At 37.3% G+C, this 22,005-nt stretch overlaps 1 protein-coding gene across 6 annotated transcripts; it reads left to right on the top strand.

Moving 5' to 3' along the window:
• The first annotated feature begins 609 nt into the window (after positions 1-609).
• On the top strand, positions 610-13,733 carry G2484-1 (protein). Of its 6 annotated transcripts, none has more exons than XM_012971874.2 (15): positions 610-998; positions 2,619-4,492; positions 4,627-5,079; positions 6,046-6,335; positions 6,468-6,889; positions 7,072-7,115; positions 7,835-7,942; positions 8,016-9,871; positions 10,043-10,148; positions 10,595-10,775; positions 11,718-11,785; positions 11,879-11,988; positions 12,079-12,942; positions 13,227-13,329; positions 13,411-13,733. In XM_012971874.2, the coding sequence occupies exons 2-15, from the start codon at positions 2,629-2,631 to the stop codon at positions 13,428-13,430; spliced, it is 6,489 nt and encodes a 2,162-aa protein (XP_012827328.2). In that variant the 5' UTR covers positions 610-998; positions 2,619-2,628; the 3' UTR covers positions 13,431-13,733. The 6 variants fall into 6 exon arrangements, with proteins under 6 accessions (XP_012827328.2, XP_012827330.2, XP_088675360.1 ...); XM_012971876.2 differs by having other exon boundaries at positions 623-942; XM_088819234.1 differs by having other exon boundaries at positions 623-971; positions 10,601-10,775.
• Positions 13,734-22,005: the final 8,272 nt, after the last annotated feature.

Below are 22,005 nucleotides of genomic sequence, written 5' to 3'. Positions count from 1 at the left end.
GTGAAAATAATTGGTAAAAGTCTTTGAAAGAAAATAAAATTTCAAATAACTTGATACCTGAATAGTTAAAGAATTTTTTTTTGTTTTTTGTAAAATTATTTTTTTGGAAAACAATTAATTTAATATATTGCTGAGATGTATTTTTATTTTCGCACTTTGTAGTTTCGATAGGATTGATGAATAAAAGAAATTGAATTGACATTTGACATCCTAAAAATACCATTAAAAATATTAAATTACCTTCATTAGCTTAAAAAAAAATTCAAGATGCATTATGCATGATTGATTATTCATTGTGTTTAGAGGGGTGCAAAGTGCTATAAATATTTTTTAGGGGTGCAAAATACCTAAAAACTATATGTTAAGGGTGCAAAGTGGGATTAAGCGATAATCCTGTCACGATAGAACTGCTGTCATCTACATTAAGTCACAGACGGGTAAAAGCCCATTTAGTTTCAAAAAAATTCAAACAGAGGAAAAAAATGGCAAAATCCATTGGCTATTAATTCACCTCAACGAATCAAAACATGACACGTAGAAATATTCCCTTCCCTTACACGTCAGATTCTCATTTACAAATTTCCCGAATACCCATATTACCCTCCCCCCACTCTTTGTTTTCAGTGTTTTTAAAATTGAAAAGATTTTAGCAGTTCTAGTCGCCTAAAAAACACAGTTCACGCACTACCTTTTTCTCTCTCTACACATAAGCTCTCTCGCTGTTTCTCTCTCTACCTGTATACATACATATATACATATATATACATATATACATGTACGAGTATTGTTTATTGCTTTGTTGCAGCTTGAATTAATTTGACGAGGGAAGTTAATTTGGGGATAGGGTTTCTGGTGTTGAATTTGGGAGTGTACTTGGGGCTAGGGTTATGAAGGAAAGCGTGGCCGTTCGATTGTGGTTCAGTTGAGGTGGGGAATCAAAAGGTGAGGATTTCGTCTCCGGATGGAGGGAGGTAGCGTCTCTACACTTACTTCTTCTGGTACTCTTCATTTCCTCTTTTTTTCTGTTTTGGTGTGTGTGTGTGTGTTTTGGTGTGTGTGTGTGTGTGTGTTCTTTGAAGTTAGATTTTTTAGGCCCTTTGGATATTGGGTTTTGGTTTTTGGTTTGTGGAGGCAGTTTTCGATTTGGGGCTTTTGTTTGTTACACTAGTGGTGCATGAAAGCAGAGGGCTCCACGTCAAGTTATGAAGAGGGTTTTCTTAAATTTGTTTCTTACTGGTGGATTGACTTGCGTTTACCAGGGTTTTTAGTGACGAATGAACTGATTTCGTTCAATAACTTGAGGAAATTTCTACTAGGTTTTTTTTTTTTATTGGAAATCAGTTTTTACAGTTCCTTTTGCTATATAGATTTTAACTAGGATTAGGTTTGGATTTTATGTTTTAACGGTTTTCGGAGAGATTTTGTTAGTATTTACAAATTTACATGCTTCCACCCTTTACATACTAGAATAGGTTTTCGTATACAGCGGTCCTCCTGACCTTTATTATTGGACTTACTTCGTTGCAATTCTGATTTGAAAAATGTGTTTTTTTACTTCTAGTTTTTTCCTATGTGGGAGTCGGCTTTTTTCTCCCCATTACGTTTTCGATTGAAAGGTTTTTGGGTGTCTTAGGTATGCCGTTTGCGCTGATCTGATGATAAAGTTGTCAGGCAGAAAAAAATGATTTTGTTTTGAACTTGTATAGTAAGAGTCTGCCTGGAACTTGTCTTTTGTTGTCCTCTCTATGAAATAAGGTTATAAAATCGCATGCACAGTGGAACACTATTAATGGTTTGGATAAGTGAATCGCTTTGTCAATTCGAAGTGCATCATTAATGCAAAAGATTAGAATTTATGGTATAATTTTTCACCATTGTGTCTGCAGTATTAGTTTGGAAACCAAGCTTCCCTTGTTATCCATGTTGACTGGGATAGTAATTTGCTGCCTTCGTAATTACTGAATTTTTCATCTTGACATGGCCTCGTCCAAAACTGATAACAGAGATGCAAAATTTTCTTATTGAACATAAGGCTAAGAATTCCTTAAGGTCATCACTTAGAGATACTTAGGAATTTGCACATATCGATTTTTCCTCGCATCAAAGTAAATTACCAGTATGAATAAATCATATCAACATTTGAAACCTTTGGTTCAGTTATCATCTAAATAAAACTCAGTATGTGGTTTGGTATCAATATTGGGCTTCAGTTTTACTGTACAGGACTAGATACCTAATCTTTTTGGACGCATTTCCCTTTTTGTGTTTTCACAATTAAATTGATTATATCCAAAGGCGTACACGTGCACTCTAACCTTTGGTACACACTGCACTCCAACATCCAGAAGACAGGAACTCAAACTTCTCTTCTTGTCAGTCCATCTCTTGTTTCACGTTTCAGACCTATTGTCACGTTGGATTAAGTGAAAATGTTCTTGGCTTTATTTCCCTGGTTGTTCAGTGTCCAATCTTAATGTAAATTCTGTTATGCTCACAATTATGCGTGTTTGTTGTTCCCATGATGCTATGATGAGTTTCGCTGTTCAACTTATTTGACCAGACTATAGTTTTCTTTTAAAATTGGGTTTCATTTCTTGCTGGGCTCCTTTTTCCTTTAGGCATAAACCAATGGATTATAGTGACAATGACTATGAAGGCCAGAATCTTCACTTAGCTGGAGAAGAGACATCTAAGATCTCTTCTGTTTTGCGACCATTTGCTCTTCCGAAATTTGATTTTGATGACAGTCTTCATGGGCATTTGAGATTTGATAGTTTAGTTGAAAACGAAGTTTTTCTTGGCATTCCAAGTCAGGACGACAATCAGTGGATTGAGGATTTTTCTCGGGGAGGAAGTGGAATAGAGTTCAGCTCCAGGGCAGCAGAATCTTGTGCTTTGCCAAGGCATATCAATGTCTGGTCTGAGGCAACATCATCTGAATCTGTTGAAATGTTATTGAAGGCAGTTGGACAAGACGAAATGGTCCCAGGAGAAAATATGATCGAGGAATCAGATCCAGGTGATCAGCTGGGCAGCTCAACAAGATCAACGGAGAACAGCTTGAGGCAGGACTGTAAAGTTGATGATGTTGACAATGGAGATCCTTCTTTACCGCCTGCTGAAGTTGAGGGAAACATTTCTAGGTTAAATCAGAGTACAGGAGTTGAAGGCGTTCACACTGAACATATTATACAGGTTCAGGAGAAAAAAGTTTCTTTCTATGGAGTCCATGTTGATATCAAAGAAGGTAGTTTAAATGTTACCTCTGCGAATTCAAATGCTGACACGATGAGAACCCTTGATAATCAAGGCGAAACTCGTGACTTGGTCGATGAATCTCTCTCCAATCTAGTGCAAGAAAAATTACCTGTTCTTGGCATGGAGATCGACAATATTGAGAGTTCCGCTCAGAATGTTGATGTTAGTGTTAAAGAGTCTGTTGATCAGGATATAATTAGTGATTCTAGTTTTGTAAGTCCAAGTGGTGTAGCAAAAGGTATTTCTGATTCAGTTGAGGAACAGGACGAAAGGTGCAACAAAAATGATGACAGCTTGGGTGAGACTGCAGCTGAAACTGTTAATACAGAGAGGCATGATTCTCATGAAGTTCGTTCAGGAATTGAATCGTTAAAAGAAGATCATGCAGTTATAATTCCAGCTACTGATTTTGAAGAAGTATCTAGACCCGTAAAGGGAGATTATGTAGCTACAATTGATGGGTGCAATGAGGTTGTGTTTGTGGTTGAACCTGCAAGTGGCAGTCAACAAGAAACTGGAAATTTATCGTCAGCCACAGAGATTAATCATCTATCGGAAGGTTATAGCTTACTGCATGAAAAGTCATCTATCTCCCTTCAGGAAGAAGATAATGAGAGGCTTGGGACAGAAGGCAATGATGTTGTTGCCTCTGCACTTTACAGCAATTATGAGAAGGAGCAGGTTCCTGTTATCCAATCTTCGGATCAGCATGACAGTTGTGCTGTTAATGAAAATGTTTTTCATGGAAGTAACAGCTCTCTTATGCCTATAGATGTTACCGTTGGGTCCTCTATGTTACATGCTGTACCAGGTAATCCTTCCGAGGAAGATGGTCAAAGCAATAATGCAGATGGTCCTGGCAACCCAACATCTTCTAGCTTTGCTGGTGAATGTCTTGGGGAGGAATCAGTGATTGATGATATGACAGATGCCAGAGATACTGCTGCAATACAGGAAGAGGACATACATGATGAGGATCATGTTCCCCCTCCCTTGATATCTGGGAGCACACAGACATGCACTGAAGATATTATCTCGATGCCGGCGGATGCTCATGAAAGTGAATTGGATGTTCCTGCCAATGAAAAAGAGGAAAATAAATTGCCTCTTGATTCAAGTAATATACTCCGTGATGACAATGAAAAAGAAGTGGGATCAACTCCCATAGGTGAGAAAGTAGAAGGTGAAACAACTACTGGATCAGAACCCAATAATTCTGCTAGCGATTGTCCAGGTATCTTACTGTTTTGCTGTATTATTTTTCTTCATCGTATCTTTTTAATAACCTGTACGATCATGCTTGGGAATCTGATTATCCCGTCCAAAGTGCAAACATTAATTCCTATGATATGATAAATTTCCTTGTAGTAATGCATACTGAGGTTGAAGTTGTAAACCCACCATCATGTGCTGAGGGTGATGAATTAGTTGATGGTCATGAGCGTAAGCAACCTTCATGTGATACACAAAACATGGATCAGAGTAAAGAAAATGAAACTGAAGCCCCTACAAGTACCTTACCATCAAAGGAGATTTTGGAATCAAATGAGCTCGCCTCTGGCACTGAAACCGACAAGGCTGAACATCCGCTGCTTTGTTCTGCAGTAGGAGAAGCAATGGCAATTGATCAATCTGTTTCCTTGGAGGAGACTTCCAGTGTTACTATCCCTGATGAAGCCTGTAAGGTGTTGAATAAAGAGATGGAACATTCTGCCAATGATTTGATGGTGCAAGATGATGGTGCTGAAGCTGCACATATTGAAGAGCCAATGGACGTAGAAACAGAAAGAAACCCTGGAAAAGAATCTTTAACTGTGTCAGGTGAGTTATCTCTTATCTTTTGAAACCATGATTCTGTACACCCACTGGTCCACTGGTTGCTGATCATGTCTTTCCATGGTTCAAAAAGGCTCAGATAGGTCGTCATCTTAGACAGAGTTCCATTATGTTTGTGACATAGTTGAAAATCATCAGGCCTGTATATCAACTGACATTATATATTCAAGAAAGTTTTGAAAAAAATCAGAAATAGAACAGTAGTATTTTAAGCTTAATAAAGAGTTTGTACGTATTTAGACCAGGTGCAGAATTTCAATGCTGTAGTGATTGACTTTGAATGTGTTGTATATATGTAAAGTCAGAAGCATAAACTTTTCTGTTAAGAACAAATGTGCAAGGGAAACCCTATTTTCTTATTGAAGAAAAAGAGACTGATTGGGACCATTTGACATAATTTGTCTAGAGGTTGAGCTCAGCTAAATTAATCATTAATGAATAATGATCAAGGTTAACTTGTGTAGTTTGTATTTTTAAAATCTCGTCTAGAAAATCATGCTGTAGAAAGTAGAAATGAATAACGATTTGAAATAGTAGATACAAGTGACAATTTATATCATCTGTATCTTGATTTAGAAAAGAAAGCAGTTAAAAGTTAGACAAAAATAAATGGAATTTAATGATTGTAAGTCAAGATTCTCTTTACATGAAAGAAGTGACTCTTGATTGTCTTAGCTGAAATGTAATAATAGTTGATTTGAGATCCCGTTCATCATCATGCTATTCTATGTCTTTCTTAATAATCTATATTTGAAAATAAGTACTTTCTATTATGACTCCGAACTGGTTAAACTGTGTGTTTTTGTATATAAGGACAATGTCATTTTTCAGCAAGCAACTTTTATGCAACCACGGGCCTTTTCACTTCAATAGTTGTCTATTTGCAAGCTGTATTTTCTTCTTCCTAGTTTTCCTAATAACTTACAAGTTCTGCTATTCACATGCTTGCAGTTACCAGCTGTACTGTAGAAATTGATAAGTCTAAGCAGATTGCTGTCCTCAGCCCTAGTGGTGGTGATCTTTCACAAAAGGATATAAACGAGGGAGTGTCTCGAGAAAGAAATGATGTTGAAAATATTGGCAAAGTTCTGACAACATCCGAGATACCAGAAGTAAACGTTCTATCCAAACAAGAGGGGAGCTTTACTTTCGACGTCAAGCTTCTGGAAGGTCAAGTTACAGGAGATTCCAGCAAGGGTTTGCAATCATTTCCAAGAATTAAAGCATGCAAAATGTCTTTGGTATTCCTTCTATCCGGCCATTTTCTATTGTTTACCTTTCATTTATTGATTTGTTCATTTTCTTTGATTTCTACTGTTTTTTTTAATTTATTTTATCTATTTAAATATCTTTCCCATGTTTTTTTGCTGAAGACTGGGGAAGAATCTTCTTCAACATCAGGTAGCAGCCAGACAGATCCAATGACAGTGAAAGAAATTACTAATGTTGGTTCTTCTCCTGGAGGTCCCAGAGGTCCCTCTGAGCGTAAACCAAGACGTAGCAGCAGTAAATCTGGGAAGGGAAGTGCAAGTAAGGGGAATCAGTTGAAAGAAATGACTCCTTTGAGGCAGACTGAGAAGTGGGATAAATCATCTCCGTTTTTGAGTCCGTTAGGGGCCGGTCAAATCATGACATTTGAAAATATTGTGAAATCAAGGGGGCCAGTTTCTATTCCTACATCCAGTTTGCCTGATCTTAATACTTCTGCTCCATCATCTGCATTCTTTCAGCAGCCTTTTACTGATCTACAACAAGTGCAACTGCGAGCACAAATCTTTGTTTATGGATCTCTGATGTGAGTCTTTGTCAATGTTTTGTTTGATCTGGAGCACACAACTGAAAATATTAGTTAGTGGATTAATTTGTCCACAAGAAATTAATTTCGCCATCCTACACTTATTGAGCTTTTGTTCTGTGATGCAATTATTATGTGTCAATTCATCTGTTGTTTTGTTTGAATGATGTTCTTTTTTGCAGACAAGGGGCAGCACCTGATGAGGCTCATATGGTTTCAGCCTTTGGTATGTGCAGTTATTTAGGTTTTACTTCATCTCTTTTTATTTGTTTTTTGTCCTTGTGGGTGTTGGGTTGAAATATGAAGTAGCTGGTTTATCAACGAAAACAGAAAAAAAAGGAAAAATACTAATGACACTACCATATTTCTTTCACTACCCAAAGTTTCCAAAAAATTATCCAACCAGAATTTCCGGATCTACCTTCTCTAATCCATTTAACAAAAAACCCAATCACTGAATTCACATGCATCCCCATCCAAGTATTTGGTAGTTAACTTGTGATTGTTTCCACAAATTTTGGTAGGTAACCGCTGGTTTTTTTATTGCTGATTTTTGACTAATTTCAATAGGTAACAATTTATTAATTTGTTTGGGTTGGTTACTGATGATGTCTTGGTTGTTTATCTACCCAAAATTGTGATGTTTCGGTCTGTAGCGTCTGAATTGCCATTACCAAATGTAAAATTCGACATTTGTTTCAAGTTGAAGGTGAAATGCTCATAAACACACCACTTTTGGATCATTTTGAGAAGTATCTATCAAAACAGTGCATTCTGATTGTGATTTGAGTAATTTTGTGTAATTTGTGGTTATATGTTTTTATTTATTTTTTAGTAATGAAGGATGTAATAGTCTTTGTACATATAGGAGGGTTGTTAGCCTCCTCTACTTTAATAAATGGTTGCTGGCCAATTGCATTCTGATTTTCTTTTCCTTAAAAATAGATGGAGGCAGGAGCATTTGGGAGACTTCTTGGCGTGCTTGTGTAGAAAGGCTTCATGGTCAGAAAATGCAAGGAAATAATAGTGAAACACCTGTACCCTCTCGTTCAGGTATTCTATCCTGCTTTCTGGTATTTGTGTTTACATGTTACTATTGGATGATCATTGACATTGAAATATGCAGGTGCTAAAGCTCCAGATCATACAAATAGACAAGGCTTCCCTCAAAGTGAAGTTCTTACCTCCATGGCTGGTCGAGCAAGCAACAAGACCATGCCTTCTCCTGTTGTTAATCCGATGATGTCTTTCTCATCACCCTTGTGGACTATGTCTACCCCATCTAGTGAGGCACTGGCACCCAGCAGCATGGTCAGAAGTGCTGTTGTTGACTATCAGGCTGTTTCTCCCTTGAATCCCTATCAGACTCCACCTATACGAAATTACATAGCTCAGACTACTTGGCCATCTCAGGCTCCATTCGCAGTACCCTGGTTGGCCTCTTCCCAAAGTTCTCCTGCCAGTACTAGTTATCCTGCTTTTCCTATCACAGAATCTGTGAAGTTAACCTCAGTTAAAGAATCGTCTTTGCCTATTTCCTCTGGTGCAAAGCATGCATCTCCCATTCCTGCTAATCGTACTGGGGACAGTACTATGTTTGGTGAAGCTCCTTCGCAGAACTTGAAAAAGGGAAAAGTATCAACTGGACAGACTGCTGATAAAAAAACTAGAAAGCGAAAGAAATCTTCTGGTGCTGAGGATTCTGTAGAGATATCTGTGTCAGCTTCTCTGCCAGTTACTGTCTCTTCTATAGTACCTAGTCCGTTGTCCGACAAGGGTGCTGCAGTTGAGGATAGTAGTCAAATCTCTTTCATTGCTCGGAATCAGGCGAACCAAATGCCTAGACCTGTTGTCAGTAGTCATTATTCTACATCAGTTGCTGTCACAACCCCCTTTAGCTTTGTGCCAAAAGGCACCACCAACCAGTTTTTCACTGTGGCATCGCCATCAATTTCTAGTGATCACCTAAAAAGAGGTGATGTAAGTACAGATAAGAGGGCGCTACTTATTGGAGGTTCTAGCAACGTTGAGGAGGCTAAGTTACACGCACAGGAGGCTGCTGCACATGCTACTGCTACTGTCACTCATTGTGAGAGTATCTGGAGCCAGTTGGATCAGCAAAAAAGTTCTGGCTTGACATCAGAAGCTGAGTCTAAACTAGCATTTGCTGCTGTTGCTATGGCAGCAGCTGCTTCTGTTGCAAAGGCAGCTGCTGCAGCTGCTAAGATTGCATCAAGTGTTGCAGTGCAAGCAAAACATATGGCTGATGAAGCATTGACCAAGTCTGGAACTAACAATCCTCCGGCTTATGATTCAATTTTGACTTCTAGTTCTGTGAATGTGGGGAATGCTTCGCCTGTATCCATTTTTAAGGGTGGGGATCGGAACAGTGTACCCAATTTAGCAATAACGGCTGCTAGGGAGGCTGCTAGGAAAAGAATTGAGGCTGCTTCAGCAGCCACAAGGCATGCTGAAATTCTTGATGCCATTGTAAAGGCAGCAGAGTTATCAGCAGAAGCAGTTTCTCATACTGGAAAAATTGTTGCTATGGGCGATCCTTTCTCTTTGAGTGAATTAGCAGAAGCCGGGCTGAATAACTATTGGAAAGCCTCACAGGTGGCTATTGTTCCTGGTTCAAAACCTAATGACACTACTATGAAAAAATCTCTGACTAGCAATGCTGGAGGGGTTCCTAATGTTTATGTGAGCCAACATGAGAGGCCTGGCAAGGATATGCTTTCTAAAAGTGATCTTGTAGCTCCTATTCAAATGGAGTTACCTAGAACTATGGTGGATGATCATGTCACAGTAGAAGAGAATCTTATAGCTTCTATCACGCATGAAGACGGCAGTTTAGAACATCAGAAGGATAAAAAAGTACCTGAATCAGCTAAAACTGCTGGTGTTGTTTCTGAACCTGATACCGAATCTGGATCAAACTTGTTTAGCATAGCCAGAATACAAGCAGGTTCCCATGTTGAGGTTTGTGATCTTGCTTTGTCTTGATTTTTCTTTGCCTTTATTGAGTTTCCTATTTCTGGTTGTGTAATCCAACAGTCATTCAGCTCCACTTCCTTTGTCAAATTTTTTTGTAATGATATTATTATTTTGTCATTTCATTTTAAAAGAAGTTTGAACTGCTTGACAATGCAGGTTCTTAAAGATCGTGGTGATTTAAGGCCGGCATGGTTTTCAGCGAGTGTATTCAGTTTGAGAGATGGTGAAGCCTTGGTTTGTTACACTGAACTATCTGATGAAGGTCAGTTGTTGCTTTTTGTATGTTTAGTAGGGAACTAGTAATTACTCCAGACAGTAAAAGGCACGGAATTGCTTGTATATCCTCTGGTGCAAAATCTTTTGTTGACTGGTTTGGCTATAAGGTTTCCTCATACATTTTTAAAATAGCTTTAGGGTTTTTTAATTGTTATCTTAAAATTGGATCAAAATGTAAGAACATATAGAAGATTTGTTTAAGAGAGAAAAGAAAAAGAAAAGAGACTGATGGGCTTCATCATGAGAAATTTGCATCATATCACAAAGCCATTGACTGTTAAATAGCTTCATTTTTTCATTTCGACCGACTTCATTTCTCTTCAAACAAGAATGCACCTGGTAGGATGAGACGTTCTCTATTCAAGATAATTTTACCTTGTGTGTGTGTGTGTGTGTTTTCCAGTCACATCATGAATGTGTTCTTCCTTTTAGGGTCAGATCCGCTCAAGGAGTGGATATCTATAGAAGCAAAGGATGGCGAAGCTCCAAAAGTACGCATACCCCATCCCATGACCACTCTACAATTTGAGGGAACCAAGAAGAGGCGTCGTTCTGCTATCAAGGATTACACGTGGTCTGTTGGAGACAGAGTTGATGCATGGGTTCAAGATTGGTAAGAACAACTTTATATATGATGTCCAATTTAATATGTGCTATTAAGATGGCTTGGTTTTACTGGTGCTTGAATTTAATGATTATTAATTATGCATTTATTTCCCAAGTATCTGGTGATTTGTAAACCAGTGAGGCCAAACTTCTTTCGTACTCCGGTAAGTTATGAGTTCCGTGCTCACTGGTTATCGGGAGTGTGGCAAATTTATATTACGTGTCTAATCGTTGTAGTACTTCCTGATTTATTTTACTTCAGCTTGTATCTGTCTGAATTATATCATGGGAGAAAAATAGGTCTGTCAGATCTAGTTCCCTAATTTTTAGAGTGGATAAGGTAATGGAAGCGGATTGAGAGCTTGTATCTGTCTGAATTATTTCACTTTATGCATGCCCTATTACCTCATTTGTGCACGTTGTCGTGCCCTTTTTTCGTTTCTGCGTCTTGCATTGTTTTTTAATGGGGCAGAGGGCTCAGATATCTTTTGTATGCACAATGTCATTGATTTCTTTATATTTTGTTTGAAGTTTTTTTGTTTATTTATTCTGTACCCTCTGGAGAATGTTGTCAACACCCAGGATTTAGTAATTCATCATGAAAGACTCTAGCAGAGATGTTTTAGTTGTGCAAGAAATATGTCCGTCTGTAAGTTCTTTTAGTTGAATTTTCAGCGCTGATTAGGAAACCGACTAGGAAATCGACGTTTCACTTTTTTCTGTTGCTTAAAGGATGTTAATTTCTGATAATCTTAATAAGCATGCGTAACCATCGTCTTTTAAAGTTAATAGCATGAAACCGCAGCACTGTATCTTTAGTTTAGGAGTAATTTAATTACTGATACATTGGTTTTTAGCATAGTTAGTTTTGTAACAAAATACTGAAATATGCTTCAATTACATATATTGATTTGGTTTTGAATCTAAAACTTTGGCGGTGTCGCTTCAGCTGGCGCGAAGGCATTATTGCAGAAAAGAATAAAAAAGATGCAACTACTTTGACTGTCAATTTTCCAGGTATTTCTTGTTACGTACACGACTAACTGTATGCACTCGGTGCTTTTGATGTGTGATATTGCTTACACAAAGTTCCTTTTGTGGCATATGCAGCTCAAGGAGAGACATTATTGGTCAAAGTGTGGCATCTACGACCAACTTTAATTTGGAATGATGGCCAATGGATTGAATGTGCACGGCCCGGGCAGGATAGCACCAACCAGGTTTTATATTGTGATTGTGTGTACAGTTTAGCACTGATTATATGAAATGGATGATTTTTCTGTTCAGCTTAGCCATACATCTATTTACAGGGAGATACGCCACAGGAGAAGCGACCAAAGCTGGAAACCACCAGTATGGAGGCAAAAGGGAAGGCAAAGATGGCTAAAAACATTGATTTTGTAGAAATAGAGAGGAACGAAGAACCAAGATTGCCTTTGTCTGCTAATGAAAAAGTTTTTAATATGGGTACTATAAGGGAGGAGAATAAACCCACCATGCTCAGGACAATGAGGTCTGGTTTACAGAAAGAAGGATCAAGGGTTGTATTTGGTGTCCCTAAGCCTGGAAAGAAGAGAAAGTTCATGGAAGTAAGCAAACATTACGTGTCTGATAGGAGCACCAAGACCAATGTGCCTAACGATTCAGCTAAATTAGCCAAGTACCTGATGCCTCAAGGAACAGGGTCTCGAGGACTCAAAAGTAATTCTAGAATTGATTTGAAGGACAAACAAGTAGTAGCAGAGTCTCGACCAAGAGCACTCAAGTCTGATAAGCCACCGAGCATCCCAAGTAGAACTGTAGCACGGAAAGACGAATCAACCTCTTCACGACCTAATTCACGGGGTGCTGCTGTATCAGATCATTTAGTAAAGGGCTCTACAAGCAATGATGAGAATGAGTCAGGTGAGGAAAACCTGGCTGCTGAATCTGGATCTTTACATAACGACAAAAAGACTGCAGGAGGCCCTATCGTTTTTTCTGCTCAAGCTCTTGCACAACAAAACCGTAAGAAAGCAGCAACAAGGAATATTGCATCACAGCGGCTACACCAAGGAAGACCTGTTGCGCCTTCTGCTGGTGGAAGATTAACAAATAACGAAACAAATGAAAACGTAGATTCTGAAGTTGCGGAACCCCGCCGCTCGAATCGCCGAATTCAGCCAACATCAAGGGTAACTCTTCTTTCTTTTGGTCCTTTTCTTATTTTTAACCAACATCGAAGGCAACTTTTTTTTCAAAAATGGCAATACAAAGTGCCTGATGCATTGGTCATGAAATTAAAAAAAAAAACGTAGTTTAAACTGTAATTGGAGTTCTGGTCGCATCCAAAGGAGGAAAGGCTTGTACTTGCGACTAAATTTTCATTTGACCGGGAATGATATTTATATCTTGCGGGAGCATACAATTTACGACTGGTGAAAAAATTGTTTATGTGCGTATGTTATTCTATCCACAGCTATTGGAAGGGCTGCAAAGTTCGCTGGTAATCTCAAAGACCCCATCATCTTCACATGACAAAAGCCAGAGGAGTCTGCAGAATAAAAGCACGACAAACAGAGGTAAAATACTGAGTTTATTTTCACTCGTCGAAAAGGGATAATCACACTGATCATATATATATTATGTTTGTTTCTTAATAGGGAACAATAGCCGCGGTTGATAGGGCAGCAGAGCTGGAAGAAAGAGGTGTTATCTGTAGTAGTTGTTGCTGTTGTTGTTATCTGTAGATTGATTTGTTATATAAGAAAAGAGTTGTTAGAGTGAGAATGTGATTTTGCTTGCTCACTTCTTTGTGGTTTCAGATATAAAATTTAGGCAGTAGGTGTCAATATTGATTTTAGCGGGAATACACGAGTAGAGATCTTTTTAATTTCATGTTCCTTTGTATATTGGAAACTTGTGATACTTCGCCGTTAACTTTGCAGACGAAGCCTAACTTTATTAAACTTGCGCAACTGATAAATGTTAGTCTGTTTTAGTATGTTTAACTCTTCATATGCATTAATGACTGGTAATAAAAACTTGGAGAAAATGAAAATACAATGAGGGTGCATTTAGATGGAGGGATTTGGAGGAGGGGTTTCAAATCCATAATAACAAATTCCTTGCACTTGGTTGGATTGAGGGATTTGTCATGGAATTTCAAATCCACACCCCTCTCTTTTAGTAGTTTTTGGAGCAGTTGTGGTGGATTCCAAATGACTCGAAATTGGAGTTATTTCAAATCCTTCTGCCAAGTCCTTTTCCCAAATCAAATCCTTACTTCCGAATGGACCTTGATAAAATTCCTTCAATTATGCAAATATGCCTTTTCTTATAAGTTATAAATGTGTGCTTCCAAATAATAAAATTTAGGGGTTTTGTAGCTTAAGCTGGAGCTCAGAACCAATCAAACTTATACACGTGTCATTTCAGTTTTAACTACTAATTAGAGCTGATTTGTTAATAGGTCAGCTATAAATAGAAGTTAGTAGGTTGATTTGTGATTATCGAAGAACTGATGGGTGTTTTGCCCAAATTATCAGTACAATCTTAATTCGTTTTCTTTCTTTGTGTTCTCGTTCTTAACAAGTGGCCATCAGAGAGATTTCCTGGCACAAGAGCACTCTCAAACCCTAAGCAATGGCGAAGAATAATAGTAATAAAGTAGAGGCACTGGAGCAACATGTCGTTGCAATGGAGGATCATGTAAAATCTATGGTGAGCTTATTTGAAGGTTAGCATAATCTGAGGATAGAGTTGAAAAACAATATCGAAGAGAGGATTGGCGAAGCAACATGGAAGATTGCTTCATAATTTGATGAATTTGGTCAACTGTTATCTGAAAATCGCGGTAAGGAGCCGATTTCCAGTGGTGGATTGCCGTCGAATCCAACGGCACGAGGGAGATCGGAGACCAGTACACCTTACACTATTCCCATGCATCCCCAAATTAGGGAAGTATGGCGGAAATAATAGCCAAAAGGATTATGGGGGAAATAGTGGTCATAAAGGAACCGAAATTGAACTTTCCACATTTAAATTGAGAGAATCCACGTGGTTGGATTCGAAAGTGTCATAAATATTTCTACATAAATCGGATGGCAATGAGAAAATTGTTTGTGCTTCCATGTATATGGAAGGGAAATCGTATATGGAAGGGAAGGCAGACCATTGGAACACAAATTACTTAGACGGAAAGGAATCCGTGGATTGGCACACATTTGTGGAATTGGTGATGGAAAGATTTGGAAAAGAGGAGGATGATAGTCTAATAGAAACTTTCAATAAACTTAGATAGGAGAGCACAATAGAGTTGTACATAGACAAATTTGAAGAGCTGAAGGCATTCATGCTTCACATGAACACAATATTTTTGGAGGTTTATCATTAACAACTTCACTAGTGGCTTGAAGGAGGAGATTAAGAGTATGATACTGCTAAAACCAAAAACCTTGAAAGAATCAATCTATTAGTATGGCTAGGTTACAAGAAAAGGCTAATGATCAACTGCATAAGAGCATGAGGAGTTATCAAAAGGGACCCAATGATGTGTATACGGGATCTAAGAGCGGGAATACTCTACCAAGAGTAATCCTCGAGTTGAAGAGAAACCAACTCATGTAAAGAGGTTATCTAATGTAAATTGGGAAGAGAGGAAGAAAAATGGCCTACGTTTCAATTGTGATGAAAAGTTCACATATGGCCACAAGTGCAAGAGATTATTCGTGATTATAAGAGCGTGTGATTTAGTTATTGGAGTGGATTTGCTGAAACACTTGGAGCCTTTCACGTTTCATATATTTCACTAAACAAAGAGTTACTTGTTATCAAAATGGCAAGGAGATTGTGATGCAATGACTAAACCCTGCAGTCTCTATACATACATGTTATCATTGGAGAGAAAGTAGAAATCCTAATTAGAAAGGTACTGAAGTACAAGTACTGAAGTACCTTTATCTTCAGAGGAAAGAGATTGAGAATATGGTTGATGTACAAGTCATTTCTCATCTCCAGTGCTCCTAGTTGTTAAAAAAGGATGGCACCAGGAGATTAGCATTAAGTACATAAAGCTCAATCCTTTTGCAATTATTAATGAGATTGTAGATGAATTACAATGTGCCAAGGTCTTCTCTAAGATTGGTTTAAAAGATGGATATCATTAAATCGGAGTTAAACGTACAAGAGAATATCCTCGATACAACATTGTAACAACTTTTGGACACTATGACTTTAAAGTAATGCCTTTTGAATTGACGAATACACCTGCCACATTCCAGACACTCATGAATGAGATCTTCAGAGAATTTATCCTGGCGTTCTTTGATGATATTTTGGTGTACAACTTTGTTTGAGCTTCCCAGATTGCTTCATTTTAACTGTTATTCTATTTTGATCGTAATATATCGAATATTACCGTTTATTTTTTGTTTAATTTCCATAAAGGTTTTAGACCATTACAGTTGGTATAAGAGCCATCGATCCTCGGCGGCTCTAGATCCTCTATTTAAAACTTGTATCAACATGGTGGAGGGAACATGTTTCGCGGAGCTGCGCAAAGAGATAGACACGATGATGGAATATATACATGCCATGGTAGATAAGGAGTAGGGTGGAGACATTCAAAAACCATGGAAGAGATGCGAGCTGCCACGGGTTTGATGATGTCAAAATTGATGAATTCCACAGATCCACCAGCTACAGCACCGCGAGCTCCAGGTCCAGAAGGTTGAGTAACAATAAAGTAGATGACAAGAGATAAGGGGTCTTTACTTTTTGAATGATGAAAAAGATTCTAATGATCATATATCACTGTCCAAAAAAGAGACAGTACATTTATGTGATGGAGATATATGTTGGAAGAAGACTCTCACCAACTGAAGTAGAAGGAGAGTACCTTTCAACTATAACTTCTGAACATAGACAAGAATATAATGGAGGAGTGAAGAGTCCATTATATTTTCCATGTCTCAGTGTATGAAATGACTAGAGTGCACGATTTTAAAACCATGAGTGAGACTCACTGGATCATCAAAAGGTAAGACCATACACATACTCATTGACAATTGAGCCATCCGTAACTTTGTTGATCTTCAAAATCCAAAAATGAGTATAAGTACAAAAATGCTCAATGTTATTTCGAAAAACGAATGATGTGAATTTCAATGATGAGGTGATGAGAAGTTGTGATTTTTTGTTGGGAATACAGTGGCTTGTGACATTAGAGGACATTAGTAACAACTATTAACAACTTATAAAGATGGAGTTCGATCATTTTGACAAGAAAATGGTACTGAGGGGACTCAAACAAAATCCAGTTAAGCTCGTTTCCAACAATAAAACTAAATAAAAATATTGCAGAAACCATCCCAAATACATATCAATGTATTAGGAGCCTTCAAGGAAGTATTGGGGTTAATGGAGAGTCTCCACACACTGAATTGCATCCCAACCAATTAGATAAACCGCATGATTATGTGGCTAGTTTTCAATCATTGAAGTATACACTGGATGGAGAAATATCACAATTGTTGATGGGTGATTTGTTTACAGAGCCAAAAAAAGTTACCACCCCATAGATATTACGAACATATAATTCATTTGAATGATGAATCAGAAGCAGAAGCAGTGAATGTGAGACCATATATGTATTCAGTTGCGCAGAAAACTGGATAGAGAAGATTGTGCAGGAGTTGTTACAACCTGGGGTTATAAGGGAGAGTTTTAGCCCTTTTTCTTCTCCAGTAGTGTTGCTCAACAAAAAAGGACAATAGTTGGAGAATGAGTGTAGACTGTAGGGGATTAAATAAACACAATACGAAGGATTAGTTCCATACCCCCATGATTGAAGAGTTGTTTGATGAGTTGTATGGGGCCGGCCAGTGTGTTTTGTAAACTAGACTTGATGTTTGGTTACCACCAGATAAGAACGCAAGAGGCAGATATCATGAAAACTACATTCAGAACTCACCATGGTCACATTGAGTTTTTGATCACGCATTTTGTTTGACAAATTATTCTTCCACATTCCAGAGTTGATGAATAAAGTATTCCACGATCATCTTAGGAAATTGATACTAGCCTTTTTTTTTGATGATTTCTTAATCTACAACAGGAGTTGGGCAGCATATTTGGAGCATTTAGAGAAAACCAGTTATTCATCAGAGAGAGCAAATGCTCTTTTGGAACTTCTATAATTGAGTATCTGGGGCATATAATTACCAGAAGGAGAGGCAACATATCCAAGTAAAATTCAAGCCATGAAATATTGGACAACATCTAGAGATTTGAAGGAGCTAAGAGTATTTATGGGTTTAACGGGCTAGTACAGAAGATTTGTCAAGCATTATGGAAGAATTGCTCAACCCCTTAACCAGTTACTTAAGAAAGACAATTTCCACTAGGGAGATCAAGTTCATCATGGCTCAACTGTAGAGGACACTCAAGCAGTCATAGCACACTTCATAGAATCAAGCACCTACTGTATTGAAAGGGTTTGAAGACTGATGTGTATATATTTATCTAACAGTGTGACGTGTGTCAATGAAACAAAGGAAAAAATGTGGCGTCTCCTAGTTTATTAAAACCCCTATCTATCCATTCCAGTTAGAATTTGGGAGGAGATATTTATGGATTTCATTAGAGGATTACCCACCTATGCAGGGAAGGATTCTATATTTGTGTTGGTGGACATGCTTAGTAAGTGTGCACACTTTATGGCTCTGAAGCACCATATATACAGCTAGTGTGGTGGCTCAAACCTTTTTGGATAATGTATACAAATTATATGGCATGCATAAGGTGATATAGTAAGTGATATGAACCTTATTTTCATGAGTGTTGTAAATAGTATGAAATGTGTGGTTTCCTAACATAACCACTTGATGGTTTTCAATTTCCCACTAGTTGATTAACTTCCCATATCTATATATGGTGTTAGTGGCGATGTAACTTCTACGTAACTTTCACATGTAACTCCTTTGTAACTTCCCGGTGGCTACCATCTATATAAATGAGAAACACTCCCTCCCCACGTATCCCACAATTATCTCTCTACGGATCTTGTTTACTTGTGTTCTCTCATTCTCTCTCTATTATTGTTATTATTTTGTATGTATTTCCACAATCACAAACCAAAGAGCTAGATTAAATAGACGATTTTACAACACGTTATCAGCACGAGGTGCTCGCGGTGATCATGGAAAGATAATCGTTTGTGGGACGAAGATTCTTTGAGAGCTTGTAATTTGGGTGCGTTCGTGAAATGGTGATCTCATTCGAAAAACACAATATATATTCATCGTAATTCTTAAATTTTGGCGTTTCAAGTAAGTTTTAATCATTTGCAAATTTGATTTCGTATGAGACCCATGCTTAATAAATTTGATGTCATAATATGTATGAAGGACATATACATATATGTTATGCATTCACGATAGTAAGTTATGATCTATGATTATCAATGCATAACTCGACTTGAGTTACTTGTAGTTTAGTAACATGTGCACAATAAGTATAAAATTTATTCTTGAATGGCAATATATGTCTCATGCTATATAGCAAATGAATTTAAGTTTCATTGTTGCTAAAGTGCCAGTTTATCTTTCAGCAACTATATATGTAAGGATTCTTCGACTTGATGCATACCTTTATGATACATTGATTGTGCTAGCAAATTTTATTGTTGCATGTTGTTCTGTTGACTTTTAATTTGATTTCATGAACACATATACATGCAAACCGCAAACCATTTAAAGGTACAATATGCATATTCAATTTGCCTATCAACAGTTTTTGTTTCATGAGATATGTATTGTATATATCTTGGCATATTTGTATTCTTTTGATACCAAAAATCTATGTTTAGATGGTTAATAATGACAATGTACATGTGATTCCATATGCTACATCTATTCTCGTTTTTGACAAAATTTCCTCAAGAATCCATGGAATTTACTTTTAATTTTATAATACCTGAAAATATTCTGCCAAGAATATTAGTATTTTTTCGGATTAAATGCTAATGAGTTGGCATGTACTGAGTACCATCTAAATGCTAAATGACCATTTGTGTACTGATGAAAAGAAATTTATTTTGGTGATGATTTCAATTCATGAATTTAGCATTATGTGATTGTATGAATTCCGCATTATGAATCTGTTTAGGTAATTGGTAATTAACTATCTCAGTCATTTCAAATTAGTTCGTGGAATTTGTATGAGATATATATACATGATAATTATGATTTATATTATGACAAGTAATACAGTTTTGGTTATCTTTTATATCAATATTAGAGCATGCTATATGTCTTTAATGTTTGGCAAATTTACATTGTCTTGATTGCATGAAGCCTTTGGTCAATCTCTAATTAAGAATTCTCGATTGACGCATAGTTTATTTGTTGTATGTAATTTTATGACATAAGTATGGTAAGCAATATTTGGTTATTTTATATTCTTTGTCCAATGCAAGTCGTGAATAATGAATACATAAATATGTACAAACATGCATTATATGAATTGTTAGACCAGAAGTTCTAATAAGTGGATATGTTAATGAACCTGTTTTATGGATGTAACATTCCCATGAAACAATAATACTCTTTATTGTATTTGATTTGAGATAAAACACATGAGCAAATTCAAGTTCACCCAACTTAATGTATCTGGTGAAAGTTATATTAGTTGGAGAATGGATGTTACGATCCATACGCTTAGTGGCCAATTGAGAATGATTGTTTTCGATGATAATTTATTAGGTAAAGCCCAGAAGGCTGAGACTATGTTTCTGATTACGAGATAATTAAATGAAGTCCTTCGACTGGACTATTCATCAAACGAGGGTCCCCGTAAAGAATGGAATACCTTAACTAGTCGTTTTGATTACCAAAAGACAATACACTTGCCGGAAGCAAGGAACAAGTGAATTCATAAACGATTTGTATATGAATTTGAAAATCTGAATAGAGCTCAAAATCAGAACATAGATATATGTTTTATATATGGTGGATCTAAGAATTGGTCGCGCACCTGAAGTGCGAGGAACGTTGGGGCTGAAGATGCAAATAATAATGCACCAACCTAGACTAGGTTAGTAGAGGTAATTTTTTTTTTCAATATATAGTCCATCGCTCAGCTTCCATACTTGGGCACATCTGACCAAATAACCCATGTTGGGATATGATTGAACTGTTGATTTCATGCATTATGTTTATTTTATTACTCGGGTTTATTAGTTTATTGAATTTCAATCATCTTACTTCATATGCTCATGTTAAGAACCATATTCATATTTTGATTATGTCTAGTTTATGCTCTAGACCATATATTTATTCTCTAAGTTAATTATTATGTTATTCAGTGGTGTTTGCTTGATGAATTTATTTAGTACCTGAAGTACTGAATATATGTGATTAGATTTATATAACTCTCTAGACATGACATGTGGGGATAAATGTCTGGCAGATAGTGCGACAACACATACTATCATGAGAGCTAAGTCGTACATTATTACTTTCATGTCTATTTGTAGCAAGACCTCTTTGATAACTAAATGAGGCACATGTAGTTTTGATAGATGGTTATGGTAAATATCCACATTATGTATCTCATGGCACAGTTATGTTCATTGAAGTAGCTCATTTTTTCTCCACGTTCCAGTAGAACGTTGTTAAACTTTAAAGATATTTGAGCTAATGGTTATTATGTTGAAACCATTGAAGACAAGAAATCGAATATATGTGCATCATCTCTAACGTGTACGGCCAGAAGCGTACATTGGGAAAATTAGAGGAATTTTTCGACACGGTTATGTAGAACCACAATTTGAATGCCAGAAGCATAAGTTGTCGATTGCTCGAAGTTAAGTAATTTGATTATATGTCAGCATACGCACATACATGTAATGATTCAATTCATTTCTTGGAGGTAATCCAATGAGATATATGTGGACTATGTATCACCATCTTCAACTAAAATTTAGAACCTTAGACAGGCGATCTCTTACCCGCTCAAATTGCGGACTATCACTTTGATGAGACTGTCTTCCCGCCGTTAGGGGGAGGAAAGAACGGCCACACTAACGTCCCTGAAGAACAACGTGAAGTCGTGTGAGACAACCCCACCGTGTCTCGTCAAGATCCCCTACTTCAGAGAATTGATATATAGATTAATAGATCATCCACACTAACGTTCCTGAAGAACGGCGTGAAGTCGTGTGGGACGACTACTAAATCTGCAAAGAATGTCAACAC

This window comes from Erythranthe guttata, chromosome 1, assembly GCF_056151865.1.
Source record: "Erythranthe guttata isolate IM_541 chromosome 1, IM_541, whole genome shotgun sequence".
NCBI lineage: Eukaryota > Viridiplantae > Streptophyta > Magnoliopsida > Lamiales > Phrymaceae > Erythranthe > Erythranthe guttata.
The sequence above is the reverse complement of the archived record's forward strand: the minus strand, read 5'-3'. Positions and strand labels throughout refer to the sequence as shown.